The sequence below is a fragment of the Xenopus laevis genome, chromosome 5L (assembly GCF_017654675.1).
Source record: "Xenopus laevis strain J_2021 chromosome 5L, Xenopus_laevis_v10.1, whole genome shotgun sequence".
NCBI classification, from domain to species: Eukaryota; Metazoa; Chordata; class Amphibia; order Anura; family Pipidae; genus Xenopus; species Xenopus laevis.
In genome coordinates this window covers 71428966-71445310 of record NC_054379.1, presented here as the reverse complement: position 1 = coordinate 71445310, position 16345 = coordinate 71428966, and the positions used below count along the sequence as shown (strand labels likewise).

Here is a 16345-nt window from a genome sequence, read left to right as displayed (position 1 = left end):
AAAACACTTTTATTGGACTAATAAGTATTGATAGTGCTCGCTTTGGTTCTGGATATATATATATATATATATATATATATATATATATATATATATATATATAATTGTTGTGCTAAACATATATTGTTCACATAATGAAGTTCATTAGACTTATCTTAGATGTCAAACCATTTTGCTACAGAGTTCTTAATTTACTGATAATAATTAACCATTTATCATGATAATGTAAATTCTGTAGAGATAATGTAATGAAAAATCAGATCTATAGTAAACAATTATTCTATTCCTGGTTGAGATGGGGTTGGTGAATTTGCAGCTAAACTTGCAGTGTGATTTATTTCTGTAATTATTTCAAGCATGTAAACAGTTAAGTACTAAAATCTATAGCTGGTACTGGAGTATATTATCACAAACATTTTGGGTATGATTTACTTTCTTGGCAATATATGATCAATCAATTGGAATAAAGGCTATGAAAGATTTGGCTATTACAATTTGTACATGGAAGCTGCTAATGTTTAAATAATGATCACAGTGCCAGAGGCGGTTAACATTCAAACTTTACTACCTTAATTTTGCTTTAATAGCTTACATTAGGTTTCCTAAGAGTCATACAAACTAATACCACTAAAAGGTGCTATAAATATTATCATTACACATATATAATATGTGTACATTCATTTACATTTTATATTCCCATTACTTTCCTTTGATAAAAACAGATCTGTATGACTATTTAGTCTTTACATGGTATTTCCTATTGGGTAAATATTTTGAGAAACATCAGAAAAAAAACACAGAGATGGAAATGTATAAAATGCAAGCTTCAATTTATGACTGACTATATTAAGAGGCAGATTTATGTTGAGGTTTGAGCTTACCACAGAAAAACTCACCAACTTTCTGTGGTTCTAGTAGAACCCAACCTTGACTGTTCCAATTACATAATAACATGAACTAGTAAATGCTCTATGCACTACTGCAAGCACTCAACATAATTTAAAGTAATTTATTCAAGGATTACCTTTGCAAATAGTGGTTTATGGCGACAAATTAATCAAAATAGTAGAAAAACTCACCCACTTTCTAAGTGTATTTACCAAATGATGTGCTTTAACTTTAACCCATTGATAAATACACTTTAAAAAAATCCCATAGGAATAAATAGAAAGCGGGTAAGTTTTTCTACTCTCACATTTTGATAAATTTGTTGCCATAAACCACAACTGTACTTCAAAAGTAATCCTTGAATAAATTATTTTAATTATGTTGAATGCTTGCAGTAGTGCATAGAGCATTTACTAGTTCATGTAATCATGTAATTGGAACAGTCAAGGTTGGGTGCTACTGGAATTCTACTTATTTTTAATTATTGTGTTAGATGTGGCAGTTTAAAAAATTCAGGGAAGTGGCAGCTGGATGATCACAAATCATCTGTCTTTACAAGGATCTGATACATTACAAAGCCTACAGTAACACCATAGGTTTAGACAGGCTTGATTCTTAGCCTCAGTCCACAATTGAATAGAACCACTACTGACATTGGAGAAATAGTTTTACAGGCTATTCTGAATGTGAAATTGTGCATATTTGAAGGGACAGAGAATAAAATCAGATTCCATAAAACTGTAAATAAATTTATTTCAATGAAACAATCATCAGTGTTTCCTCATGCATGCTGCCTGTTCTCATTGCTGTCAATCCTGTTGATCTGAAGTTGGGAGGTAATGGCTCTGTGATTCAGGGAAACTGCTGAAGTGTGTACTCAGGCTTCAGTTTGAGAGATAGGTTCATCTATCATCATAATAAGCTATTACCACGGATAGGTCACAACTCATTGAAGAGACAGTCAGTTTAATTGGCTCGATTCAGTTAGCGCTGGATGTGCCTTGAGCAGATCAGCAGTACTTTGCAGGTAATACTCAATCACCCAACAAACTGCTCTTTTAAATAATTCATCACATTCTAAATGGAGAATTGTTACATGTTATGCTTTCCAAGATGTTAGGCTTCAGAATCTAATCAGCTTTTTATTCACAGTGGAACAGACTGCTTTGTACTGCATGCTTCTTTAAGAAAAGGTTAAAGTTAACTAAATTAGTTTAGTTACTGTAGGTGTATGTCTCAGTTAAGGTCAAATATAAAACATAATTTACAGACTTTCAGAGTTAATTTACAATAGCAGCACAAAGAGAATTGCTACTACTCCTGATTTGTAATCAACATATATTTCTGGTACTATAGCGGTTGCTTGGGTGGTTGAAGCTGAGTCAATGAAATCAGAAAGTATTAATAAGGTTCTTTGAACTTAACCATGGAACTGATTTATTAGTGAACGAAATCCACATAGGACTTCAATAAGTAATAAGCAGGAACATAGAACAGCAGTGGGTAGGCACATACTCACAGCACCAATGGTCAGTATAATTCCCCACAGGGTAAAAGAGAGAATACAGCATACATAGGACTATTCCATGTTTTCAGCCTTTTCCCTAAGTAGAGCTCAAAGTGTGCCCCTCTAGACTGTGCTCTGACTCTAAGTCCCTACTGTGGGCAATTAGTACCCAGGATTCCAGTCCCGCTCACCACTCCTTTGGTGGAGTCTGTTCTGCTCGATTCAGTTAGCACTGGATGTGCCTTGAGCAGATCAGCAGTACTTTGCAGGTAATACTCAATCACCCAACAAACTGCTCTAATTCATCACATTCTAAATTGAGAATTGTTACATGTTATGCTTTCCAAGATGTTAGGCTTCAGAATCTAATCAGCTTTTTATTCACAGTGGAACAGACTGCTTTGTACTGCATGCTTCTTTAAGAAAAGGTTAAAGTTAACTAAATTAGTTTAGTTAGGTGTATGTCTCAGTTAAGGTCAAATATAAAACATAATTAACAGACTTTCAGAGTTAATTTACAATAGCAGCACAAAGAGAATTGCTGCTATTCCTGATTTGTAATCAACATATATTTCTGCAGTGGCGTAACTAGACACCTAGGGGCCCTGGTGCAAAAATTTGAAACTGGGCCCCCCCCCAGCCCGGGTTGTGGGCAGTTACCAACATTTACTGACCTAATGTCCTAGAACTGAATTTAAAAAGTTATTTTAATTACTGAAACTGGTACACTTTTTAAGGGCAAAGGGCTGTACAACTAAAATTAAAATTTTATAACACTGTAACGGTAATCTGGTACAGACTGCAGTGATAAAAAAATCATGGAAGCAGGGACGGTCTGTAAACACCTTTAGTGGTGGCCAGATATTAATTCTCAGTTACTTTTATGACAAGGCACAACTAAACATTTTTACAACTCGCCTATTACTCACAATGTGAAATAAGCCTGGGAATAAGGGTATGTAAAACTGAGGTTTTACTCTATATGGTATTCTTGTATACAGTCCAAATATTGTTACACATTAATTTCATGTATAATACCAGAAACAATAGGCAAAAAGCCAGGGCCACAACCATGTATACAGACATAAAAACTATGGATGGCACAGTGGCAATTCCATGTATAAATACCCCAAAATTAATAGAAGGATGGCACAGTGGCAATTCCATGTATAAATACCCGAAACTCTTAGAAGGATGGGGCGGTGGTATTTCCATGTATAAATACCCTAAAACTAATAGAAGGATGGCACAGTCACAATTCCATGTGAGAGGGGCTGGAGGTGAGTGAGTGAGAGGGGATGGAGGTGAGTGAGAGGGACAGGAGGTGAGTGAGAGGGACAGGAGGTGAGTGAGAGGGACAGGAGGTGAGTGAGAGGGACAGGAGGTGAGTGAGAGGGACAGGAGTTGAGTGAGAGGGACAGGAGATGAGTGAGAGGGACAGGAGGAGAGTGAGGGGGCAGGAAGTGAGTGAGGGGGTGGAGGTGAGTGAGGGGGGTGGAGGTGAGTGAGAGGGTCAGGAGGTGAGTGAGAGGGTCAGGAGGCGAGTAAGAGGGACAGGAGGTGAGTGAGAGGGACAGGTGAGTGAGAGGGTCAGGAGGTGAGTGAGAGGGACAGGGGGCGAGTGAGAGGGACAGGAGGCAAGTGAGAGGGACAGGAGGTGAGTGAGAGGGACAGGAGGTGAGTGAGGGGGCAGGAGGTGAGTGAGGGGGTGGAGGTGAGTGAGGGGGGTGGAGGTGAGTGACAGGGTCAGGAGGTGAGTGACAGGGTCAGGAGGCGAGTGAGAGGGACAGGAGGTGAGTGAGAGGGACAGGAGGTGAGTGAGGGGGACAGGAGGCAAGTGAGAGGGACAGGAGGAGAGTGAGAGGGACAGGAGGAGAGCAAGAGCTACAGGTGGTGGGTGAGTGGTACAGGGAGTAAGAGAAATGTACAGGAGAATAGTAAAAGGTACACTAGGTGAGAGAGGGGTACAGAAGGTGAATGAGAGGTACAGGAGGTGTGTGAGTGTTTAGTGTAACCTAGGCATCACAGTAGATAAGGAGCACTCACAGTAATATGTCACCACTGGGTCCCTCTTCTCATGCTCCTTGGCAGTCCTCAGTGATGCTGCAGAGTGAGGTCTGAACTGCTGCGGTACAGGGGGCAAAAGGGTCGGCCATGCTGCAACTGCAACGCTTCCACCTACGAGTGGGCGGGGATCGTAGTGGGTGATGAGAGAGGGAGACTGACGGCGCTGTCCTACAGTCTCAGGCGTCACTTTACAGCAACTCTTATGCTTCCACCTACGAGTGGGCGGAGATCGCAGTAGGTCATGAGAGAGGGAGGCTGACGCTGTCCTATAGACGGCAGGGTTCTGAACTCTTTTATGTAATGCCGGTGCGGTAACAACTACAACAGCTGTTCCCTTGGATGAGGACACCGGCAGGCCCCACCTGGTAGTTACGCCACTGGCAGCTGCAGCAGCATGTGCACCCGTGCTCCCCTCTCCAAATGTATGCATCAGCGACTAGCGAGCTGCGGGCTTGTGTGCCATAAAGTCCCCCTGCTGTGCCAGCTGCGATAAGATTTATCGTGGCTCCGGCGGGCCCCAGCTGGGTGCGGGCCCAGGTGCGATCGCACCTGCTGCACCCCTGGTAGTTACGCCACTGTATTTCTGGTACTATAGCGGTTGCTTGTTTGGTTGAAGCTGAGTCAATGAAGTCAGTAGTATTAATAAGGTTCTTTGAACTTAACCATGGAACTGATTTATTAGTGAACATAATCCCCATAGGACTTCAATAAGTAATAAGCAGGAACACAGAACAGCAGTGGATAGGCACATACTCACAGCACCAATGGTCAGTATAATTCCCCGCAGGGTAAAAGAGAGAATACAGCATACATAGGACTATTCCCAGTTTTCAGCCTTTTCTCTAAGTAGAGCTCAAAGTGTGCCCCTTTAGACTGTGCTCACTACTGTGGACAATTAGTACCCAGGATTCTAGTCCCGCTCACCACTCCTTTGGTGGAGTCTGTTCTGCTCGGATAAATAGCCCTATCTCTCACACCTAGAGTGACCTATAAAAGTGAGAAGCCTATCACTAGCTAGACCTGACCTTGTCTAAGTTCCAAGTGCAAACCTTTCCTGCCTACTTAGGTAAGGGGACTGGCAAAATGGACCCTGAGCACATGTGTGCTCAGCTTATGTATTATTGAACACTGTCATCTACTGGCTAAACAGGATAAAGCTAGGGGTCATGCTTTGACCCAGGGAGAGGAGCCGAATATAACTAAGGGGCCCTTCTCCCTTCTGTGGCCAAAATTTAGGGAATGCAATATAAATAGGGAATACATTTAGTAGTTCCCTGCACCTACAAGAGAGGGGGAAATCAAATTAAGAACAAAGATGTATAGTGGTACTGAAATCCCCTTATCTTGTTTTCAGTATGTATATCAGCATCTAAAAAAGAAAGTTGATTTCAGATTGAAATGTTGCTTGGCAAAAACTCTGCTGAGCATATTTGCAATATTTATCTCTTTTACAGAATATAACAGGTTTAATGACACATTTTTTAACTTTGGTTTTAAAAGTAGCCCTAGCTATGTGAAAACAATGCTAACATCTTAGGGCTATAGGTTGGGGGAAAGAGAATAGAAGGAATGGCATATTAGGATGAATAGACAGAAGGAAGACAAGAAAGCAGAAAAAAATGTGGTTCACATATTTGTTTAAATTAACAAGGTCTCATCCTTCTAGGTCAATAATTGTGTTACCAACAAGGGATTCAGTGCTTCACTATAGAAAACAAAATTTAATGTTTTGCTCACGTGAAAAATAAAGCAAGCGTGGCAGAAATGTAATAATGGCTTAGTATAAAGCAATATTACAAAGCAAACAGACTATACTCTGATGGACATTCTTTAGACTTAAATGAAAATCCAGTATTTACAAGGCCGGTGTATGTATGTAAGATTGGTGTATGAATTCATGTAAATGGTGCTTTCTTATGCCTTTTCCCAACAGGTAGGAGATGCCATGCTCTTTCTCTGATGTGAGGAATTACCATATAACCCAATGAGTCAAAGTACCTCCAAATGGGCAAATTATTCTGTAAATGGCAGAAACAGGAAAGAGCTACTATACAATTGTTTCTGAACAACAAGAAATAGGTTTTTTTTCTTTTAAACCAGAAAACCCAATTCCAAAAATCAAAAGACTTTAACTGTGTTGACTTTATGAAAGTACATACAATGCCATGTAGTAGACAGACATACAACAAGTTTTGCCACGCCACTTAAAATGCTGTCTTTCGATGGCACTGATTATGGGACTGCTGATTATAACATGGGAGGATGTGCTGTCACTAGAAGGAAAATATGTGCATCACTAAACAATATCTTTTATATGCAAAGCCAGCAGGCTTTGGAAAGACCTGTTATACATCAACAATGTCCACAATAAACCTTTTGTACAGAATCAGTTTAGGTTCAGTAACTATGGTATTCTACAGATGGACCAGTTTTATTGACCTCACAGTATAGCCAAACATATCCAAGGATTCCTTTAATGGAAAAAGGTGTTCATCTAGTGAAATGGGGACATTGTTGGGATATTGTACAACAAAATGTCTAGGTTACATTATCCACCTAGACTTCTTTAAATTACTTTTTTTTTTAAATTAAATAAAAAGTATAAATGTTATCAGAAAGGGAGAAGAAAAAAGTAAAATTGTATGAAATATTACCCAAAGCATCACCGACTGAAGAAAAACAGACTTCCTATTCCAAACTAAAAATATAATCTAGAGCTAATATGGAGAAATTTTGGTTATTGAAGAGGAATTAGTGTATTGTGCCCAGTTTGGGACAGACTAAAGGTAAGAATGGATTGTAGAAAGCACCTGTTTAAAATACGGAGATTAAATAAAATGTCTTTAAACAGACAGTCAGACATGTCAAAAATGCTTAACAGTACTTTTTAAAGTTAGGGCACTATACCCATCTAAACTTATAATTTATTCTTTGGGTTACAGATTTTTTTAAACATATATTTGTTTTTGTGTGGATATATTCCGTGGCGTAACTACAGAGGAAGCAGAAGAGCTCCTTCATGTTCTGCGGTGCTTTTGAGTTATTATAAATAATTTAAATCAGAAAATGAACCAGTGGAATGTACAATTTAAGCTTCATATCACATTCACAAACACGGTCAATTTTGCCAGAACCCAGTTAACCTTCCTGTGTGTTTTGGATTGTGGGGGAATGGAGGAATACCCAGAGGAAACCCATGTAGGAACACAACCTCCTTGCAGATCATGCCCTGTCTTGAATCAAATGTAGGACCCTTTCACTGCAAGGCAGCAATTATAACCACTGCATCATCATGCTGCTCCATGCATTATATTATGCAATGCACGAGCTTGATTATAACAACAATAATTGAATAAAACAAAACAGTGGTGCTCTAAAGCATATAGAACTACAGGGCCACTATTAGTAACTTTGGGCACCATACAAGTTATTTGTATAGGCCCCACCAGGCCCGGGCTAAAGGTGGCAAAAATTCAGGGGAGGCATGCTAGCCCCAGAGATCCGGTGCATGTGCGTGCATGAGTGCACAAACTGGGGTGGGCGCTAGGACCTGGAGCCCTAGGGGCGCTGAAGGTATAAAACATCTGCTTATTATCAGTTTCGACACTCAAAATAAAACCACACAATTGCCATGATATAGTATTAGGAAAATAAGGTTTACCTAATAGTGCACAAGTCTATAAGTGGGGCAGTACATAGAAAAAATAATATATATTATTACACAGCATGGTAAATCGAATAAGAAAGAAAGAAAGAAAGAAAGAAAGAAAGAAAGAAAGAAAGAAAGAAAGAAAGAAAGAAAGCCTTACCGTTGTACAGCACATAACAAATGTAATAATATTGAGATATAAACTCAAAGTACTGCTACAACTAATTCCTAAGTGCAATTTATTTTAAAGTTATCTCTAATAAAATCCAGAACTTCTCACTTAAGAACAAGCAAGAAATTCTGTTCTATCCGATACGGCAGACCTTTTGGCCTTAAGCAAAGACTGAGCTCTTCGTTTAAGAGACAGCAGTACGTGAGTGAAAGAAAATCAAAGCAAATTCGGTGTGACATTTGCTTGTGGAAACGCAGAGCAAATGTGATTCTCTCTGATGCCTTGGAGCAGAGAAATTAGCAATTATAATGCAGTTCTCTACAGACAGTGATTTTCCAAATGTGGCTCTGTGAGAACTAACACTGATGTCAGGAGCATGTTTAAAGGGCTGGCATGTCATATGCGAGATTATGTTAACTAACCAGTTCTGATATTTATTGGAATAATGCAGAGAAAAATGTACGTAGTTGCATACTTATTTTGGAAACAGTCAGGTGTGCACTGTACTGTCTTATGTAAATCCGAGCACTTCAAATAATAATTGCCTCTGTAAACCTATTGATTTTTAACTGCTGGTCTTTGGTGGAAAATTTCAAGTATTTGTCCATTTTAATGATGTGGTCTATTACACACAGTTAGGTAGTTACTGGCAACATTATTGTTGGCTTCAATTTAATATTCTGGAAAACAAGGAACCATCGTGACATTCTGAAGAGTGTCTATGAGGAAATAAAGCAAGTAAAGCTTCATTGATTATAGCAACTTTGTAATCCTTGTGTTGTTAAGCACCCTTTTACTTGTAATTGCTTAACACATTATTTCATGTGTTCTATTACAGTACTGTGCAATTTCAGAAACCAAAGGTGAAACTAATTACTGTTCTGCTAAGAAAAGAGATTACATTTTGACAGTAATAAATCTTCCTTTTAGCAACCAAGTACCCTTGTCTTTCTTTCTTTCTTTCTTTCTTTCTTTCTTTCTTTCTTTCTTTCTTTCTTTCTTTCTTTCTTTCTTTCTTTCTTTCTTTCTTTCGATATTACACTGTGGCTAACTATGGACTGTCTTCCCATTGGTAATGCATGTACATTATGTCTAGTACATGTATGCATTATATGTACATGTGCACTTTATGTGTTAGTTTCTCCCATGTAGTGTAGTTCTCTTAGACTCAACCTATATACACCTATTTACACTTAAAGAGGTGCTCTACTTTATTATAGACCCCATAACTATGCATGCCCACCCATGAAAAATAAAGCTATTCAGCATATACCTGCAAAATGCACATCATCATTCAGAATGACTACTAAAATAGTGATACAAAATAATTTCATTAAGAGTCTATTATGTCCAAATATCTAATGAATGCACTGAATGTCTGAATACGTAATCATCAAAATTGTACTTTACTTGCAGAACTTCTCAAGTGACCTAAAAAGACCCATGTATTTATAACCGCCATCTGTGTGCTCTCCAACTTACCCTGCTAGCAACCATGAATGGTTTTGAATAAAAGACTGGACTATGAATAGGAGAGGCCCTGAATAGAAGATGTGTAATAATAAGTAGCAATAACTATACATGTGTAGCCTTACAGAGCTTTTGTTTTTAGATGGCATCAGTGACCTCCATGTGAAAAGAATTAGAAGAAAAAACACAGAATTCAAAAACTATAAAAAAAAGACTAATTGAAAAGTTGCTTAGAACTGGCCATTTTATAACATACTAAAAGTTAACTTAAAGGTGAACCACCCCTTTAAGTTGTTTATTCAGTAAGAAATTTAAGGACCTGGGTGCAAGTCAGTGTCAAATTAAAGAATAGGGGGCAGCCTTGCCATTTTTTATTACAGATTTGCAATTACTGTATCTGACAGCATACTGTTCATTTGATATGGATTACTATAAAGAGCCTAGGTTTTTATTATATTTTTGCCTTGTCAGAAGTTTCACATTGGTGTGAAAAGTGAATTAGTCTGATAAGTAGCTGGGGCTTGGACATCTTTATGCACACAAACAAATTGTTTGAAGTATTAGATTCTCACCAGTACAAATGTTGTGTCAGGCCCCAAACCAATTGCCAAGGGGAGTGGAATACTGGTGAGACATTGTAGGGCTGCCATTCAACAAAATGAATGGATATACTGTATTTACCTTGATTCAAATGTTAAATGTTGAAATTGAAGCAATCCCCATTTTGTATGCCATGTGTATTTGGGCAGGGTCCTCTTTACCTCTTGTGTTGATAATTTATTTTTTTCTTCTTTTATGTAATCTGTATTTGCCTGATATACCAATATACTGTACAACATCTTTAAATGTTTTATTAACACTGACCTGTCTGGGCAAGGGTTTATACTAGCAGAGGCAGGGCCTGCTTCAATTCAGTGAAATATCTTTCTATTTTTCCCACCTTGCCCCTAACTGTATCTGAATACCTCTAAGCACCTCCGTGCTTTCCCAGAAGGTCAGGGGGAAAGCTATATGTACCTTGTACTTTACATTTTATCTGCAATTTATTTTATCAAGGCTTGTTAAAGCGCCAATCTATCTTCTGAAAGATTGGTCTAAAGAGATATTTAAGTCTTGCTAAGATTAAAGTCCCTTTCTGAGAAAAAAGACAGGTGGTCTACTTTGAAGAAAAGCCCTCTAACTTGTTCAAGGCATGGGTTGTTGACAGTATAAACATGATGGGGCACATTTACTTACTGTAGCTCGAGTGAAGGAATAGAAGAAAAAATACTTCGCATTTCAAATGTTTTTTTTTCGGGTAATTCGACCATCGACAACGACTTCGACTCGAACGTTTTGAATAAAAAATTGTTCGACTATTCGACCATTCGATAGTACTGTCTCTTTAAAAAAAACTTCGACCAACTACTTTGCCACCTAAAACCTACCGAGCATCAATGGAAGGTCCCCATAGGCTTTATAACAAATTTCGGATCGAAGGAAAATTGTTCGATCGATGGATTTTCCTTCAATCGTTTGATCGCAGGAAATGCGGTAAATCCTTCGACTTTGATATTCGACGGTCGAATATCGAGGGTTAATTAACCCTCGATATTCGACCATTAGTAAATGTACCCCGATGTAAAATTGTCTTTGTGTTGCTTTTTTACTCGACTGCCATAGCTTAGAGATGCTATGCTCAAATCTTTATCTGTAAACATGGTCAAACGTATTTTAATCAAATGGAAATCAAAAGGTGTTCCTTCACTGGCTTGTGAGTTTTATTTTATCTTAATAGAGTATTCAATTCCCACTATTAATGAATACAAATATACACATACAATGACTTTCTCAGCTAAACTCTGCAGCATTTCCCAGCACCAAATGCTGAAGAAAAGAAAGTTCATTTTTTCTGAACTTTACTTACTGACTTACTGATTGATCTATCTAATGGAAGTAGTGATTGGCCACAGAATATTTAAATTCAGCTGTCAATGTGCCAGCAACCTTGCATGGATATATCTGACACTGGTGCAAACTCCTGTCTGGCATTTTGCCTGTGTCTAATCATCCACCTGGCCAAAAGAGTAGCACGTTTCTCACTTTGGATACATAGCATACTCACTACAAGGCTTCTTATGCACAAGAGTTTTTTAAGATTTTGATGTGTATTTGAGATGCAGTTTTGAGTGCACCTAAACGCATCAGCTAATTGATGCCATTATATTCTGCCTGGTTGCATTTATGAGCAGCACAGTTTTGCTTTATTCAATCCATGTTTCATTGTGTTTTGCATATTTTTGCACTTGATGCATGTTCAGACACACGTTCAAACATTAGGGGGCAGATTTATGAAAGTGAATTTTCGAATTAAAAAACGTTGAATTTCAAAGTATTTTTTGGGTACTTCAACCATCGAATAGGCCAAATTGGACTCCGACTCGAATTGAAAATACTTTGATTATTCGACCATTTGAAAATCGAAGTACTGTCTCTTTAAAAAACTTCGACTTTGCCAGTTCGCCACTTTAAACCTGCCGAATTGCTATGTTAGCTTATGGGGACCTTCTATAAACTAGAGCCAAATTTGGGTAAGTTTTAAAAAGTCGAAGGTTATTTTTTTTGAAAATCGATCAAACTATTTGACTTTGACCAAAAATGGCCAAAAAATTAAAAAAGAAAAGTTCGACTCGAATTTCGAAATTTTTTTAACTTTGAAATTCGACCCTTGATAAATCTGTCCCTAGGAGAGGGTTACATATGGAATGTAGGTGCATTTAAAGAAACGCATTGTAAGTGTTTTTATGCACTCAGCATGCATTTGTAAACTCATAAAAAACACCCATGTTTAAGAGCCCTAAAGCATATCAACGCTGCTGGACTTGGATAAGCTGGTCAAATAAATATCTAGCTTTGAAGAGCTGGCACAAACAGTGTTTACAGGGGTTGATGGTTTCATTGCATGATCAATTACCCACCAAAACACCACTGGGCAAGCATTAGATGTAAAGTTGAAATAAAGATAATCTAGCTTCAATATATTTTAAGCATTTGAATATTGTATGAAACATATCAGTAAGCACTGTAAAATGGGGGTAAAGAGTTAACATAAGCTTTAAATGAAGAGGTGGAATTATACGATCTTGAAAATACAGCCACATTTTCTCTGCAATGCAAACTTTTGCAGTGAATAATGTTGGCATAACATGATACTCAGCATAGAAGTATTGAACACATCTTGTACTGATGTCAAAATGAGAAATGTATCACACAGAAGGCATTTCTTTTGTCAAAATGTATGCTGACTATGGTCACAGGAACTGGTACTGACTGAAACTTTGAGCACAATCCAAAAAACTCTAAAATAAATGACTGTAATAAAATGAATGTTACTTCTCTTTTGCATTACCGCATGCAAAGTTTACTTTGCTTGTCTTACAGATTGTGTTTTATACAAAATGTTACATGAATCAACAGATACGACTATGCACAAACATTGAAATAATTATTGACATTTATCCTAACATTTTTACACGCCAAAGAGTGACAACAATAGTCTGAAGATTCTGGCCCATTTTAATCCACAATAAACCCTTATATTCTGATTGGACAAACTGTGATGCCAGCCCTACCATTTACCCTCACTTGGTGCAATGATTTGTACTGTAGAGTTGCCAGTAGCATAATTTGATATATTTGCAGCAGAAAATAAATGTTAGCTGGTGGGAGCACAGTAATGAACTTTCTTATGAAAACTATTAAAAATATTTTATGGAACCAATTCATTAAACATCTTAGCCTGTGGGCATTTTTATAGTTGTGCCAGTTCTCCTGAGCTTAGCTCTTTCAAGTAACCTATTTCACAGTTTGCAGTCTGTGTGCAGAAACATATAAGGATCGATAAACAAAGAGGCAAACCTGTATTAACCCACTGCGATGGTAAAGTATTAAATTATTCAGGCAAGGCATATCTCAGTGACCATCATTTGCATGATACAACATGACAGTTAAGATGTACTGCGGTAATTTGTGAGAGCTTTCAGTATTACCGAAGTATCAAACATTTATATGGTTCAGCTATTACGTAAAATTGTTTTATTAATATGAGATGGTCAATACTAAATCAAAAAGGACCGCCTTATTGCATTGAAGCTATGTTAAAGCGATTTGCACAGAAAGTCGCTATTATTCCATTCAGTGAATAGAGACAGGGACATAAAAAGTTGAGATGATAAATTTCTTGCAAAAGGCCCAGAATATGCTGCAACTCTGTAAGCAATGAAAGACAGTGCCCAGGAAGTTCTGAACTATGGTTGGAATAGAACAGTGGGGAACATGGCACTCAGACTTAGCATGAATTTAATTTGACTTCTGCACAGCAGCAAAATTAAAACGCCTCAACCAGAAAACGTCTCTACCAAAAAATGGCATTATGGCTCATTTAAATTTTCTTCATGTTTTACACTTAAAGACATTTTAAGACAGCAAAAGCTGAAAACTGAAGCAATTATGAATATAAACTATAAGACGATTATGTTGAATCATGTGCCTTTCATGCTTGTATAAGAAAATATCATGTATTTAAAGTCTTTCACCCCACCCTCTACAGTGCTTATACAGTAACATGAGCACTTTTTGTCCCAAGCAATTAACTCACAGCAGTCAACCACGTCTGCCTATGTTATTGTTCTAAGCATACTTCTGGATAGAATGTACTTTATTATATTACTAAATAATTGCCTTACTTTGCATTTCTCTAACTAAAACATATGAGATTTCCATTATTTAAAATAGCTAACTGCTAGATAACTGTAGTTACTTTTTTAGTGTTCTGTTTCTATACAATGTTACCAACAGAGCTGATCACATGTTCCCATTTGTAAAGAAAGATTTGAAATAATATATTTTTCTTGAAACAGACTTATAGTGCTGTACTCATGGCAACGCATATTAAAGTGTAATTTATTTTGTCACTGTTGTGCATACACAAATAAAGGTACAGTGAACGCCATGCTGCGTCTAAGGATGTCCCTACATTCCTGGTTGATTTCCGTACCTAAGCAAGGTTATAAGAATTGTATCAATGGGGGGCCTGGGTAAGACAGGGGCCCAGACTGTTGGATCTTCTGTATTGTAGTCCTGACTTCTCAGCCTCCCTCTTATTTTAAACTTCACTGCCTGCCAAATCTAGTGCCTTCAGAAGGCACTGTGCACACCACCACCCCAAAGAGTTTTTGCAGGGGGCCCCAAACATGTTCCAGTTATGCCACTAGGAATAGGCTTATTTGAAGATGCCTTAGAATAAGCTTTTTTTTTTTAATGCTGCTCAAACAAGGCTTATTTTTTTTTTTTTTTTTTTTTTACAAAAGTACAAAGTACAAATGCCAATTCTAAGCAACTTTTCAATTTGTCTTCATTATCTATTTGTTATAGTTTTATAGTTATTTGCCTTTTTCTCTTTGCAGCTTTCAAAACGGCGTCGCTGATCCCTTCTAAAAAACAAATGCTCTGTAAGGCTACAAATGTATTGTTATTGCTACTTTTTATTCCTGATCTTTATATTCAGGCCTCTCCTATTCATAGTCCAGTCTCTTATTCGCATCAGTGCATGGTTGCTAGGGTAATTTGGTCCCTAGCTACCAGAATGCTTAAAATGCAAATTGAAGAGCTGTTGAATAAAAGCTAAATAACACAAAAACCTTAAATAATAAAAAATGAAAACCAATTACAAACTGTCTCAGAATATCACTCTCTACATCATACTAAAAGCTAATTAGGCAAACAACCCCTTTAAATACCAAGATGAACTGAAGGAACTTACTAACCACATAAAATTACATGCATTTCATAGTACCAAACAAAGGCTTTTGTCAATGGCTGATTTAATTTTAAGAAAATAAAAAAATCTAGTCCTGCGGCAAAATTCTCAACCTTCTCTGTGAAACACCTGTATTTAATAGAACTTATGTAAAATAATGCTTTCAATTCTTATATGTGAAATAAAAGGAGAAATGTATGCACCCCAGTAAAAATAAAATCTTACTGATAGCACTTACTTTACTACGCAAATACGTAGGAGGAGCTGCCCAGTAGTAAACTTCCTGAAGACCTTGAGCCCTAGCATCCTGATTTTTAATGCTTAATTGATGTGGACCATCAAAACCATCTTTTGCTGGTGCAACTCTGGTGTAGCCAGATAAATCCGTAACATACCAGCCATTCATATCAGTGATCTGAAAAAGCAACATGTACATTTACGTTTAACTGATTAGTCTGCATTACCTAATGCATTAGAGAAAGATGGATATCAAAATAACTCTGTAGTCCAAGACAATATACGATATTATAAATGCATATATAGACATCTAACTTTTTGGGGTAAATTTACTAAAGGGCGAGCGTGATGCCAGCGTGACATGATTTTGGTACTTCACCTGTTTACTAACGTGCACAGTTGTTTCTTCGCTAGCGAAAGAGACTGACTCTGACGCTTATTTGCACTCAATCGACAGGTGAAGTTGCGCTATGGTGAAGGGACGTAACTGCGCAAATTCACTAAGATGTGTATTTTGCTGAACGCTACCTTTGCGCCAGACTTGCCTTTGCCACCTCA

The 16345-nt window shown here is 37.6% G+C and overlaps 1 protein-coding gene across 1 annotated transcript in view; it reads right to left on the bottom strand.

Moving 5' to 3' along the window:
• Positions 1-16345, bottom strand: part of LOC108716137 (laminin subunit alpha-2-like) — a 433274-nt gene that overhangs the window by 267333 nt on the left and 149596 nt on the right. The window contains exon 12 of the mRNA XM_041562932.1: positions 15789-15965. Coding sequence (XP_041418866.1) covers positions 15789-15965 — 177 coding nt within the window. The remainder of the gene's footprint in view (positions 1-15788; positions 15966-16345) is intronic.